This window comes from Mycetomoellerius zeteki, unplaced genomic scaffold (assembly GCF_001594055.1).
Source record: "Mycetomoellerius zeteki isolate Tzet28-1 unplaced genomic scaffold, Tzet1.0 scaffold481, whole genome shotgun sequence".
In the NCBI taxonomy this organism is placed as follows: Eukaryota; Metazoa; Arthropoda; class Insecta; order Hymenoptera; family Formicidae; genus Mycetomoellerius; species Mycetomoellerius zeteki.
The window spans coordinates 638,624-651,380 of record NW_017257481.1 but is presented as its reverse complement, the minus strand read 5'-3'; the positions used below and the strand labels follow the sequence as shown (position 1 = coordinate 651,380).

The window sequence follows — 12,757 nt, the reverse complement described above, 5'->3', positions numbered from 1 at the left end:
TCTTTCCCTCTTCCAAGAGCCGCCTCGCCGCCTCTCAACCGCTCCGCTCACAAATATTAATAGTCGCCCTTTCTTACTCTCGTCGCGGCCGATTACTCGCGACGTGGACCTCGCCGTACGAATGCAGATGCCGGTATCTTGTGCACGAACGGCTCTGTCGAGTTCAAGCGGACGTACGTATTACGCAGGACGTCATATAACCGCCGACCGCAGACATGATCCGCTGAGGCTGAGAAGCTGAGATCCACACGATGGATCACGATGGATGCGAACACGTATGACGTACGCAGGCGCAAATGCACCGCCGCGCCGGCCGCTTGCTACAGATGCTTTCAAAAAAAATTCCACAACATGGCCGAAATGCGGCTTGACCGGGCTAGAGTCCTAGATTTATCAGAGAGGCGCAACCGGTGTTACGCATTCTGATTCGCTGTTGTAATCACATGACTTGACAACCATGGCTGCGTTTCGTTATTCACTGTCAGTACTGACAATATGACGTCATAAAGTAGTACTGCAGAAGCGTTTTGAAATTGCTAATAGTACTTTTATGACGTTACAATATTGCATAACGAAACGGATTTAGTAGTACTTGGTAGGACTGTGTAGAAATAAATAATTTTTAAAATTTTGAATTATTATAATAATTATATTCATATCTTTGCGTGCTTTTTTTGCATCTACTTTATTCATTAATATGTCATAACTTTTTGACATTATTCGTTTCGACATCTAAAAAACAAATTTTTTCCTGATTTCCCATTTCGTTGAATTTCGCCATCTTTTTACTGCGATTACCTGACCTCGCCAGTCGCAGTAATAGAAATAGGAAGTGACGCAAAAATTTATGACGTCATATAAACGCAAAAGTATATTGGAAGTTTACTGCGATATATTTTGGAATGGCATGTGCAATTCTGCCAGTACTGACAGTGAATAATGAAACGCAGCCTAAATTGTGATTACTGATATTATACAGAAAGCCTGATTACTTATTCGTTAACAGTAGATATATATGCTTCACAATTATCATTTTTTTCAATGTTTCTTGAATGTAAGAACATAATACTGCAATCGTACCTGCAATTATACAATGTCTTATCTTCAAACATTTCTGTTTTAATTTACAAACTAGCAATCACAAATGACTTTAAAATAACTTCATTCCAAACAGTTGGAATACTCCATAGATTAAACCATATGAAATTCTTCTACGTATCATACAGAATTCTTTATCTGAGTAATGCAATATTTTTTTTAATTTCAAGAATAATTTTATCGAGAATCTTTACCATCGAGTAAAGTTTTATTCCGTTAACAGCAGTGCAAATTAAGAGGTTATGGTGATACGCAAAAGCGATTATAATGACAATTAATCAACTGACTTATTAATACATAAATATTCCCTCTAAAGAATTGATACGATTCATTTAAATATAATTTTATATTACTTTGTCTTATCTTGTTCGACAGTTTAAAGGAAGTTTCATAGCATGTCAGCCATGTTTAGTACCCTCCCTAGTACCTTTGTCATACTGACTTAAGCCGGTTGCGCCTCTCTGATAAATCTAGGACTCTAGGGCCGGTATTCATAGTCGGTTCTTATTTCAAAACCATTTTAAGTAATGTCTTAATACGCTAACGCGGCTCTCTGATTGGTTCATGACACCTCAAGGCTGAACTTAAGACGATCTTGAATATAAGAATTGACTATGAATACCGGCCTAAGTGACTATAGCTACGTTTACACCGTGCATTTAGGCCGCGACCTATACGATAGGTGTCTTTTATACAGTTTAATCTACAGGATAAACAAGGACATCTATTGTATAGGCCGCGGCCTAAATGCACGGTGTAAACGTAGCCAGTGGCCCTTAAAAAAGTCTGCACTATCGATCTCGATCAAGTTCGATAATCGGTTTAGCACATGATTTAGTACTGCTATTTAGTACAGACTCGCACCACATCTTTCTTCGACACAATGGGCGCGTTCAAGTTGACAAAGTGGCTAGCCAACTCGCCGAGCAAATAAACATAATTGATTGTTATTTAGATCCAACCAATCATATTCAATCGCTCGGTAAGCATGCATAGCCGCTTTACCGTCTTGAATTTGCCCAATGGGTGGTATTCAATGTCGGTTCTCATTTTAAGACCGTCTTAAGTCGCTAATGCAGCCCTCAGATTGGTTTATGACTTCTTACCCCGGATTTACAATAAAGTTTTAAGCCTTAAGAAATCGACGAATCATAATCGATTATTCTCCTCGAATTCGACTGTAATTGGTCAATTTCTTACGGCTAAGTCTTAAAACACTTATTGTAGATCCGAAGTACAGTCTTAAGAAGTCGTGAACCAATCAGAAGGCCGTATTAGCATCTTAAGACATTACTTAAGACGATCTTGAAATAAGAACGGACTATGGCCGGTATTCATAGTCAGATCTTATATTCAAGACCGTCTTAAGTACAGTCTTAAGAAGTCGTGAACCAATCAGAAGGCCGTATTAGCATCTTAAGACATTACTTAAGACGATCTTGAAATAAGAACGGACTGTGAATACCGCCCTATGAATACCGGCCAATGATTTTATCGTCAAAATAGATAGCTACGTAGTTTCTAAATAAAAATGGATGTATGTACATACTTGCGCTAGTGTACGGATGATTTTGACAGTTCCGCGAAAAACTTCGCAATGACCCCTCTCAGGTTTCTCTCTGATCGATGTTATCGACTGTCGCATTAGCGCGGATCGAATTTTACCGAACTATAAAACCAGCAATCCCCGGCGAAATGTCCGGATGATTCAAGAATGACGTTGGTTACCTTGGTGAATGCGTGAATGGCCTTATTGGCCTTTATTCTGGCGGTGCTCCTTCGAACGAGTGTGCTGTGACTCTTTTCACGTGTTTAGTTTTCTACAAACATTCGGAACGTCTAATCGAAAATCAACATGGTTGTGATTTCGTGGCTGCTTCTGCTCGTCAGCGTCCTAGAATCCTTCGCCGCGGAATGGAACACGCAGGATTATATGAAGCGAGAGCATTCTCTAATCAGGCCATATCAAGGTTCGCTAATTGTCATTTATCTCCTATCACACGCTCCTCGTATAATCCCAGGATTTGCTTGTTCATTTATTGTCTAGTCGCAATTTGCGGACATACTCCATTACGTTTGAGGTTACGAGATGACTAATTAATATGGAGAATTTATTTTTTTGCAATAGATAGCGGCGGAAGGAACCTCAGTATGTGTTTCTTAGCCATGTTACAAGATTAAAAAATATACATAGAGAGTCGATTTTTTTTCTTAAAGAAACGTGCGAACTCCAATTTTTTAATTATAGGTAAATTCCTTAAGAAAATCCTGTCGCGCCCAACGTGGAAGAAGTTATTGGTTCATTTATTATCTAATCACAATCTGCGAGTCATTCTACTACCGGTTTAAAATTACGACGTAATTATATTACAATAAAGTTAGTAAATATGCAAAAAATAAATCAAAGAGCTATTTTTTTAAAGGACGTAATTTCTATTTATAAGTTGTAGAACTTATAAATTTCTTCCTGAAGATTAATAAACACTAATCAAAAGAATTTTCGTGCAATATGATACTGAAAATATTATTTAGAGAGAAAAGGTTATATTATAATGATAAACATGAAATTTTTGAATAAATAATGTAAATCAGACGAATATATTGATGAAAGTCTCAACATGAAGTTTCTAATGTATTTTTTATTATATATATAGTTAGATATATATATGTGTGCGTGCATGCATGCGCGTACGTGTAAAATAGGCATAAATTAATTGTTTGTGATATTAACCACAAGTTTATTTATCAAATCTGTCTTCTTTCATATATTTATATAATATAAATACAATATATATTTATAATTAAATGCTTTATTTTATTTATAAAATTATGTTTGATATAATAGGCACAGGTATGACGATACCTAACTGGGACTTTATGGGAAGTACAATGGTAACTAACAATTATATCAGGTTAACACCTGATTTACAAAGTAAACAAGGTGCCTTATGGAATTCTGTGGCAAGTATTTCATTTATATTTGCAAATGATTTCTTAGATGTATATGAAAACTTTTTATAAACTTCAATATAAAAACTATACATATGTATAATTATACATATATATTGTTTACCAATTAAGATTTTTAAACTTGTCGTGTTTACAGCCATGCCATATACGAAATTGGGAACTGCAAATTCAATTTAAAGTACATGGAAAGGGAAAGGATTTATTTGGGGATGGTTTTGCTATTTGGTACGCCAAGGAAAGAATGAATCCAGGTCCAGTATTTGGGAGCCGAGATTATTTCCAAGGATTAGCAGTGATACTTGATACATACAGCAATCATAATGGCCAACATAACGTAGGTTGAACACAGTTTTATTAAGTGTGATTATAGTTTGTACAATCAATTAAGATCATGTAAATCTTTGAATATTTTTAATTAACCAGTTAATTACTGTAATTAAAATATAAATAATTTACATTTTTTATATCTTGAATTTTTTTTAAATTAAAGTTTTTTATATATTTGTCTTTATTTTTTTACCTTATTCTATATTTTCTTTTGATACATAAATAATAGAATATATCTGCAACAGCATCAGCATCCTTACATCTCAGCAATGATTAACAATGGATCTCTGCATTATGATCACGATCGTGATGGCACTCATACACAACTTGCAGGATGTGAAGCAAAATTCAGGAACTTGGACCGTGATACACACATATCTATAAGATACGAGAGAGATACTCTAACTGGTACGTAAAATTAAATATTAATTTTTATTGCACCTTTTATGTATGTATTACATGAATGTATTATAAAATTGTTAAGCTGTAATATTTTTTTATTCTTATTCATTGTTTATACTTTGCCCTATCACATTAGATGGAGTGTTGTATCCATCCTTCGTTTCCTATTTTCTTATTTGTTTTATTAATCTTTTATCAGCTTTATTAATCTCTTTCTTGATTTGTAAATTGTGTGTGAGTGGGTGTGGATGTGCGCATGCGTGTTTGCGTGCGCGTGTCGTGTATGTGTATGCATGCATAACAATGACACATATATGCGTGTTTACCGATTAGAATTACACATATACACATATCCTCATAACTCCATATTTCTTATAATGTTTTTTTTCTTATCACAATGAAGTTTCAACGGATCTTGCCAACAAAGCAGCATGGAAGCAATGTTTCCAAGTGAATGAAGTTAAGCTTCCAACAGGATATTTTATTGGAATTTCTGCTACTACGGGTGATCTGTCTGATAATCATGACATATTGTCAATGCGTTTATTTGAATTAGACTTAATAGATGATGTAAGCATTAATTAATTTTTTTATATTTTGTTAAATATTATATTAATATGTGAAGCACATATCTTGTTAGCTAATAAAAATATAAACTATTTATAATAATTAACAAATTAACGAGATTTAAAAATATGTCAATTTGCAGCCTAAAGATCGAGAAGACAGATCACAAATTGTGCCATCAGCAGCGTTCTATGATGCACCAAGAGGTATGCAATTAAACGAGATCCTATTGTACATGTATAGAAATTTATTTACTATTCTAATATCAATTTCTGTTTTCAGAACGTATAGAAGATCCGAAGCAATCTAGCTGGAGTGGAATAAAACTTTTCCTACTGATGTTATTTGGTGCACTTGTATTAATAGTCTGTGTTGTAATTATAATTATGCTTTATCAGAAGCATCAGGAAAATAGCAGAAAGCGATTTTACTAAGTCAGGATTTAAATAGTGTGTGTGTTTTGAGTGTTGCAGCTTATCGATTTCTCCTTTATCCAAGATTTCTCATATATAAGATTTAAGTTATAACGTACTATGAGACTGTCCGTATTTGGTTTCTTTGCTTTAAAATTAGTATAAACCTTTTCTTTTTTGTGTGTAAGAATAAAAGTCTTTGGGGTAAAGGAGAGACATGTATATATGTGTATGTAAGTTCTGTAATAATTCCATATTTACAGAATGTTACTTTATTGGATTAATTGTCAATGTCATTGATTGGTCTCAATGTACATTTATTTGATTTTACAATAGTCAGTAAAAATACATATTTATTACAGTTTCTTTACCAAAGTTATTTCTTCTTGAAATGAAGCCACATGGAATTTAACAAAATAAGTTTTTATATATTTGACCTCTAAAAATTTATAGAATGAGACGACGTAATGAATGTATTGTGACATATACATTGTTAACTGTATTTTAGAAAGGTCTTGGAAAAATTTTTATATTATATTAATTTCAAGCCAAATGCTCATGTAGACAAAATGTTTGTGGTAATATATCCAGAACTTTTTGTTTAGATTGGAACAAATTGATTCTAAAATCCAGTGATTTTAATTATTTAAGAAAATATAACATCACAGATAAAAGAGATTGTTTAAGGATATAAAATATAGAAATACTGTTTAATTTCTATTAATGCAATTTTCTTGCACATTAAGTGATTATTTTCGTATACAAATTATATAGATACAGAAAAGACTTTATTAACATAGATTTTATATTTGTATATACAGAAAATTAATGTATGCGAAGCTCCCATACTGCATAAAGTTTGTGATAGATTATTTGCAGTTATACATGCAACTCTAAACAAACTGTTAGCCATATAAATTATGCTGTGTTAGAGTAATGTCTAATATTGCATGAAAGTACATGTAATATGGGGGATTCTAGTGTATTTCAGTATAAAATAATTACATAGTAAAACTCTGTATTGTAATTCTTTTATATGGAAACTAAGAAAAAGGGAACCAAACCGTTTAATAAACAATTGTCTTGTTATCGACATGATGTTATCATTCGAAACAATAATGTATCATGTTGCCAAATACAAAATAAATATGTCTATAATTCTAAAGAAAAACAGGTTTTTTGTTTTTTTCACAGAAGAGAAATACAAGGTATCAAAATTCATTACACAAATGTATTGGAATAAGATATTTTGAATTTTATTTTTGAATATATATTATTCATGACAAAAATATACATTTGCACCTCAGAATGCAATGATTTTTCATGATCTTTTTAACGTATTAATTCATTTGTTTGCTTTGAAGAAGCAAATAGAATACTTTTATTATCAACATTAAAATTATTCAAACAGAAAACACCAAGGCACATCTATGTCTTATCTCTTTGCTACTGTACTGGTCTTGGTTCCTATTGTCGTTGTGTGATACATTGACGAAACTGCCCTTAATTCTACAGATAGATATGCATTAATAATTTCTCGATCTAAACACTTAACATTGATATACAGAATTATTTGTACACACATACATATATATTTTTTTTAGTATTCTTTAAAAGCTGCATTATTCAGATAACTGAATTGTGAGATATCTAGCGTATTCTAATATAATGTGTTGTAGTATATGACACTGCACAAAATTTCTTATGAAATAACGTATTTCTATTAATAAAATAATAGCTTACTAAATAATTTTACTAAGATTATTTACATTACATGTTGCATACTGCCTTGCCATTAAACTAATTAAAACTTTTATCATGATATAATGTATACTATAAACCTAGTAAGAAATACAATGTTTACTATATACGATATTAAAACAAGATCAAAAAGACGTCATTTCTTATTATTTTCCGAAAATGGAATACAAAAATATCAAGCATTTCTCTTTCTTTTTTACTGGCAGTAATGCTTAGGAAAATATATAAATCTTAAAAAATATATGTTTTATATATAATACTTTGAAGCAGATTATGACTTGTTCATAAAAGCCTATAATATATCTGTTAATATACATACACATATATATACATATACATACGTATATATATGTATATAGTATAAATATATTTTTTGTGTATGTATATATTGTCTGAGGCATTTGGTAACATCGAAATATTTGCACTATTCTCTACTTTCATATCACACACACATTTACATGTATGTCAAACATTGAAGAAACGCTCTGCTTCATATATATAATAGTTTCTTATTTAGTTCAATTCATATCATATTTAGCATGCTGTTGTTTACTTTAAAATTGTATTTTTTAAATGTATTAACTATTTATCCTTTCTTTTTCTAGATTTTATTTGTCCAGACTAGTAATTCTAATAGTAGTTTATTTTTTCTTTAATATATAAATCATATTAAACAAACTGTAATAATTAGATATCGAAAAAATTTCACTACATTGAGTTTAAAAAGCTGAGATCTAAAAAATTCAGTCATATATAGAATGTCATCACTTGAACATCACAATCGGATTTAACAGAAAATTCAATACAGTCTTTACGCTGAGACAAAGATCTCTGATAATAGAGCTTAAACTTATACGATACCTATAACGTTTATAAGACGTTTTCAAATCAAGAGAATTACATGCAAGACAACCTACCTCTTCCAAATCGATGTGCAATTCAGCGCCACCGAGAAGAGATTCTGTTTCTAAGTCATTATTCAAAAGCGCGCCAGAAAACCAAATCTTATCGCCTGGATATATATTCAGACTAAAATTGGTGAAAGAATGGTCCGCAACGAGACGTATTTCCGTGGTACTTCCCCATATGCCGCTTTTCATCTTGACAAATATCTCAAACTCGTATTGATCCCAAGACGGAAAATAACATTTGTTTCTTTTCTTTTGAATGTTCGTGATGTGCTTGCAGTTTTTTCTGCGAGTGTCATCGCCCGAATTACAATTTTCCTCGTACGGTTCCCCATACATACAACTAACTATTGTTCTAATATTATTGGGCAACTTGTTTAATACAAATGCAATATTGTTCTTTATCGATTTTACTCTAATATTTGTCACATAGCCTTCCCACGAGACGGGTATGCCTTCCAATTGAGCACACTGCACCTGGATTTGCGCTTTCGACGATTCTTCCCACGCAGGTTGATGACAGTAGTTCTGATACTGATCCCATGTTAAGGTAGAAGCAATGTCATACGCCTCATCGGAATCCTGATTGTATTCTATTATCATCGGCCACGATAAGAATGTCGCAGCGCTAACGCCAAGAACAATCTACAGAAAACATTTATATAATTTTATATACGAACAAGACATACATAAACATTATAAATACGTGAAGGATATCTAAGTCGAAGACGAAGAAATGATAATATACGTACTTGCATGAGCGTAATGATCCAATTAAATCTTGACGTTCTAGTCTTCCTCAGATACCACGAAGCAAAAAATGGCATTCCTCCGAGTACAGTAGTAATCGCTATCCTCATGGCCAAATCATTTTCTGACAAGTATTTGGCAATAGCTACGATTGGTAAAATGATGGAAGCAATACCGGCGATTGGAAGAAATAGAACCATGCCAACTAATGCGAGAGCGCCTCTTATCAAGCCGTACCATGTTGCACCTTGAGAACTAAAGATTGCTATTTGCCACCAACTCAGAGTAACACAATGGGGTATTAAAATCCGATATGTCCCGCGCCAGCCATCCCTCGCAGCCATTTTCGCAAAAACCGCCGGTATCAAGAGGTAAAATACAGCGCGGAAATTTAGACAAAACTCTATACCGTTGCCGACAACGTAAGATGCGAATGTTGGCACTCTGATGTCCAAAAATCTCCAGCTTTGCGCCACAACCATATCCGTCTCATAAGGATACTTAGCAAGTACATGCACGCCGAAGCTGAAGAGGGCTAGAAAATCGGGAAACCGCGAAGAGTCTCTCCACGTGAAGCTACACAGTGTGATAAGAGTGAGCGTGACTGCTATTATAGTGATTTCAGATTGTGGAGTCCATTGGTGGGCTGTCAGAGGATAGATCATCAAGTTCAGTAGCAACGCGAGAAAGAAATGTCCATACGGCTTTAGATTGTTGCGGCAGAATTGATACTCCGCCTCCTCAGGATTCAGATTTCCGCCTGAGTAACTAAGAAATAGGCCTGACCACACGCGGAAATCATTAAATTCGCGTTTCCGTTGAAGCATTTGGAAGGTGGCCACCACCATAACTACAAACGAGAGATAGTAGAGAGCCATTGGTATAAAAAGTATTAGACTTTCTGTGCCGAATAAGGAGTACAGTAACAGTAACAGGAGAATATGTAGATTTGATGTAAAGAGAACTCTGTTGATTGACGTTCCTCTGTGACCCAGAGTCTCGACCAACCAACTGTAGAAACGTTTCAGCGACGCAAACGGATGAATAAATGGCCTCTGCAACAGCGGTATCGTATCCAGCACCAATTCGGAAGGATCCACCATGCAGAGAGCATGTGACACTATTGGAAGCATTCCGCGTGCGTAGCTTGCAGCCGCAGACACTAGAGCAGCCTCTGTGATTTTTTCACCTTGGTCCGTCCAACCTGTGATTGAATAGCAAAATTTACATTAAAAATGCAATAAAAAAAGTGATTAAAAAAATGTGACAATCTCAAATAAGAAGGGTCAAATACGATCAAGACTAGATTTTAGGACCTAATATTTATATGTAAATTTTAAATACATCTTCTAGTTATAGAGAGAAACTGTACGCCAATTATTATCAGACTTGAAATGCAATCAAACTCAAGTTGAAATAACAATTTCACAAATTAATCGTCAGTTTAATAATGATGTTAATAAGCACCTTAAAATACTGCAAAGACTTTTAATCAGGATAATATTTTTTACAATAAGTTTAAGATTGCGTTTTAAGTTCGACAGTAATCGGCGCATAATTTATATAATAGGATGTGTATTTAAAATTTTTATATAAATATTATTAGGTCTAAGATCTAGCCTCAAACTCATATTTGATCTGTCTCTATTTTATGTTCGTAAAGCAGTCTAGTTTAACATATTGTTGAAAATCTCTTTTACCGTGAACGTCGTTTGTTCGATCTTCATCCTTCGTAGGTAAGGAATCGTCAGGAAGTCCATTTCTGGGGAAGCAATCATTATCGTCGCTTAATCCCTTTTGCGATGTGTTGCTGGAGGTATTGTTCGAGTGAAAATAATCGGCATTACTGATCGATGGAGACGATAAATTCCTCATACGTTTTTGTAGTTGCTCAGTAGTTATGAAGTCCTCACCGTTCGATAAACTAACGAAAAAACAATTTTATATTCATGTATACAACATGTGGTATTTATTTATTACTTTTAATAACTAATTACTTGTTCTTTACCTCATAAACATCTCCCTCGCCGCTCTTCTAGCCAACTTCTCATCCTGTGTCATGTCTAGACAACTTTTTACGTCGTAATAGTTATGCTCCGTAATACCACGACCAGTTGCCAAGCACTTTCTGAGAATATCAGTCGCCTCTAAATTTCCTTGTTCCGAAGCCTTTGTCAACCAGTAAACACCCAATTTTTCGTTCTCCTCTTTATCAACGTCAAGCTCTTGAAATATAATTATAAATATAATTACAAAATAAAAACATACAGAGAAACATAATTATACAAATTAAATTAAATTAATTCAATTATATCAGAGAAATATACATATAAATTATATATAAATAATATATGTAGTTTAGAAAGGATGAAATAACATGAGAAAACCTTTGCTGTCAAGCATATATTCCAACTTACCACATTGTTCATCTAACAACTGCTTAGCCAAAATTACTTGAGATTCTGGACAGCCGTCTTCTGCCAATCGAGAACGTAAGCGTCTAAGAGAACCTTTAGGTCCATCTATCAATAGGACTTAGAATTAGCTATTTAATCAGAAAAAAAAACTAATCAGAATTCATGTTCATTGTGTCAACACATATATGTATATCACGCACACATATATATATATGTTATACTTTACAAACTTCATGTATATATTGCTTCATAATAATTTCACGTATTGTTCTTGTTGTTATTCTATTTCAATATTTTATTTATTTATTTTCAAAGTTTTATTCTTAAATACATACATTCTTTAAGGAAAGAAATAAAGACGAGAGAGAGAGGGACCTGAATTAATTTAATTAAATAAACTATTAATTTAGTTAAATGAGCAATTTTTTTCAGTGTAATATAAATAGATAATTACATATCAATGGCCAATTAATGACATGTCTTTATTAATACTGCATTAAAACAAGAGCAATTTTTAACAAGGGACTAATTAGCAAATCATTTAATTCCGCAATGCTAAATGGAGATCTGTCAGAGATTAATTTCTATTGTTTCCCTGTTCGACGATTCACACTCTGTTCAAGAGACAGGTATTAGAACGCGTCTAATATCGCGCCGTTTTTATTGTGAATCACGTGCGCATCTCGAAACGTGAAGTCGGACGCGTCCTCGCCCAGGCAAACCCCGGGCGCGTTCGCGTTCCCCCGAGCCACCCCGGTGATGATTACCGTGAAGCGTCCACTGTTTTCTGCCGGATCTACCAGACAGTGGTACGATACCAGCCATGACTCATAGGGCGGAGAGCGCGGTTTGAGATTCGTCCAACTCGCGTTCTCGCGTGTGTGACGAGTTCTGCTTCCTCGACCTCGACGCGCGACCTCGTCTCGTCTCGTACGCCGAATCTCGCCGCGATCACGAAACGCCGATGATCACAACACACACACGTCGCGCGACTCCGTCGAGCGCTCCTGTTGAATAGCTGGGCAAGCGTGGACGCGCGGCGCATGCGCGTCCCTGTCAGCGTCACGTCAGGTTGGGTTGGATCAGATTGAGAACGTAAACAAACGCCGGGTACCGCCAGTACCGCATCGAAATTTGAATCTCT

General features: G+C 34.2%; 2 protein-coding genes across 2 annotated transcripts; one reads left to right on the top strand and one right to left on the bottom strand.

Moving 5' to 3' along the window:
• Positions 1–2,826: 2,826 nt before the first annotated feature.
• LOC108727376 (vesicular integral-membrane protein VIP36) lies at positions 2,827–6,437 on the top strand. The gene is made up of 7 exons (XM_018455488.1): positions 2,827–3,068; positions 3,944–4,059; positions 4,205–4,402; positions 4,641–4,803; positions 5,201–5,367; positions 5,507–5,570; positions 5,647–6,437. The coding sequence occupies exons 1-7, from the start codon at positions 2,954–2,956 to the stop codon at positions 5,796–5,798; spliced, it is 975 nt and encodes a 324-aa protein (XP_018310990.1). The 5' UTR covers positions 2,827–2,953; the 3' UTR covers positions 5,799–6,437.
• Positions 6,438–8,302: 1,865 nt separating this feature from the next.
• Positions 8,303–12,628, bottom strand: wfs1 (wolframin ER transmembrane glycoprotein wfs1). Its single transcript, XM_018455469.1, has 6 exons — positions 12,381–12,628; positions 11,614–11,718; positions 11,205–11,421; positions 10,897–11,120; positions 9,199–10,400; positions 8,303–9,091 (listed from the first exon to the last, which is right to left on the bottom strand). The coding sequence occupies exons 1-6, from the start codon at positions 12,436–12,438 to the stop codon at positions 8,303–8,305; spliced, it is 2,595 nt and encodes an 864-aa protein (XP_018310971.1). The 5' UTR covers positions 12,439–12,628.
• Between the last annotated feature and the right edge of the window lie 129 nt (positions 12,629–12,757).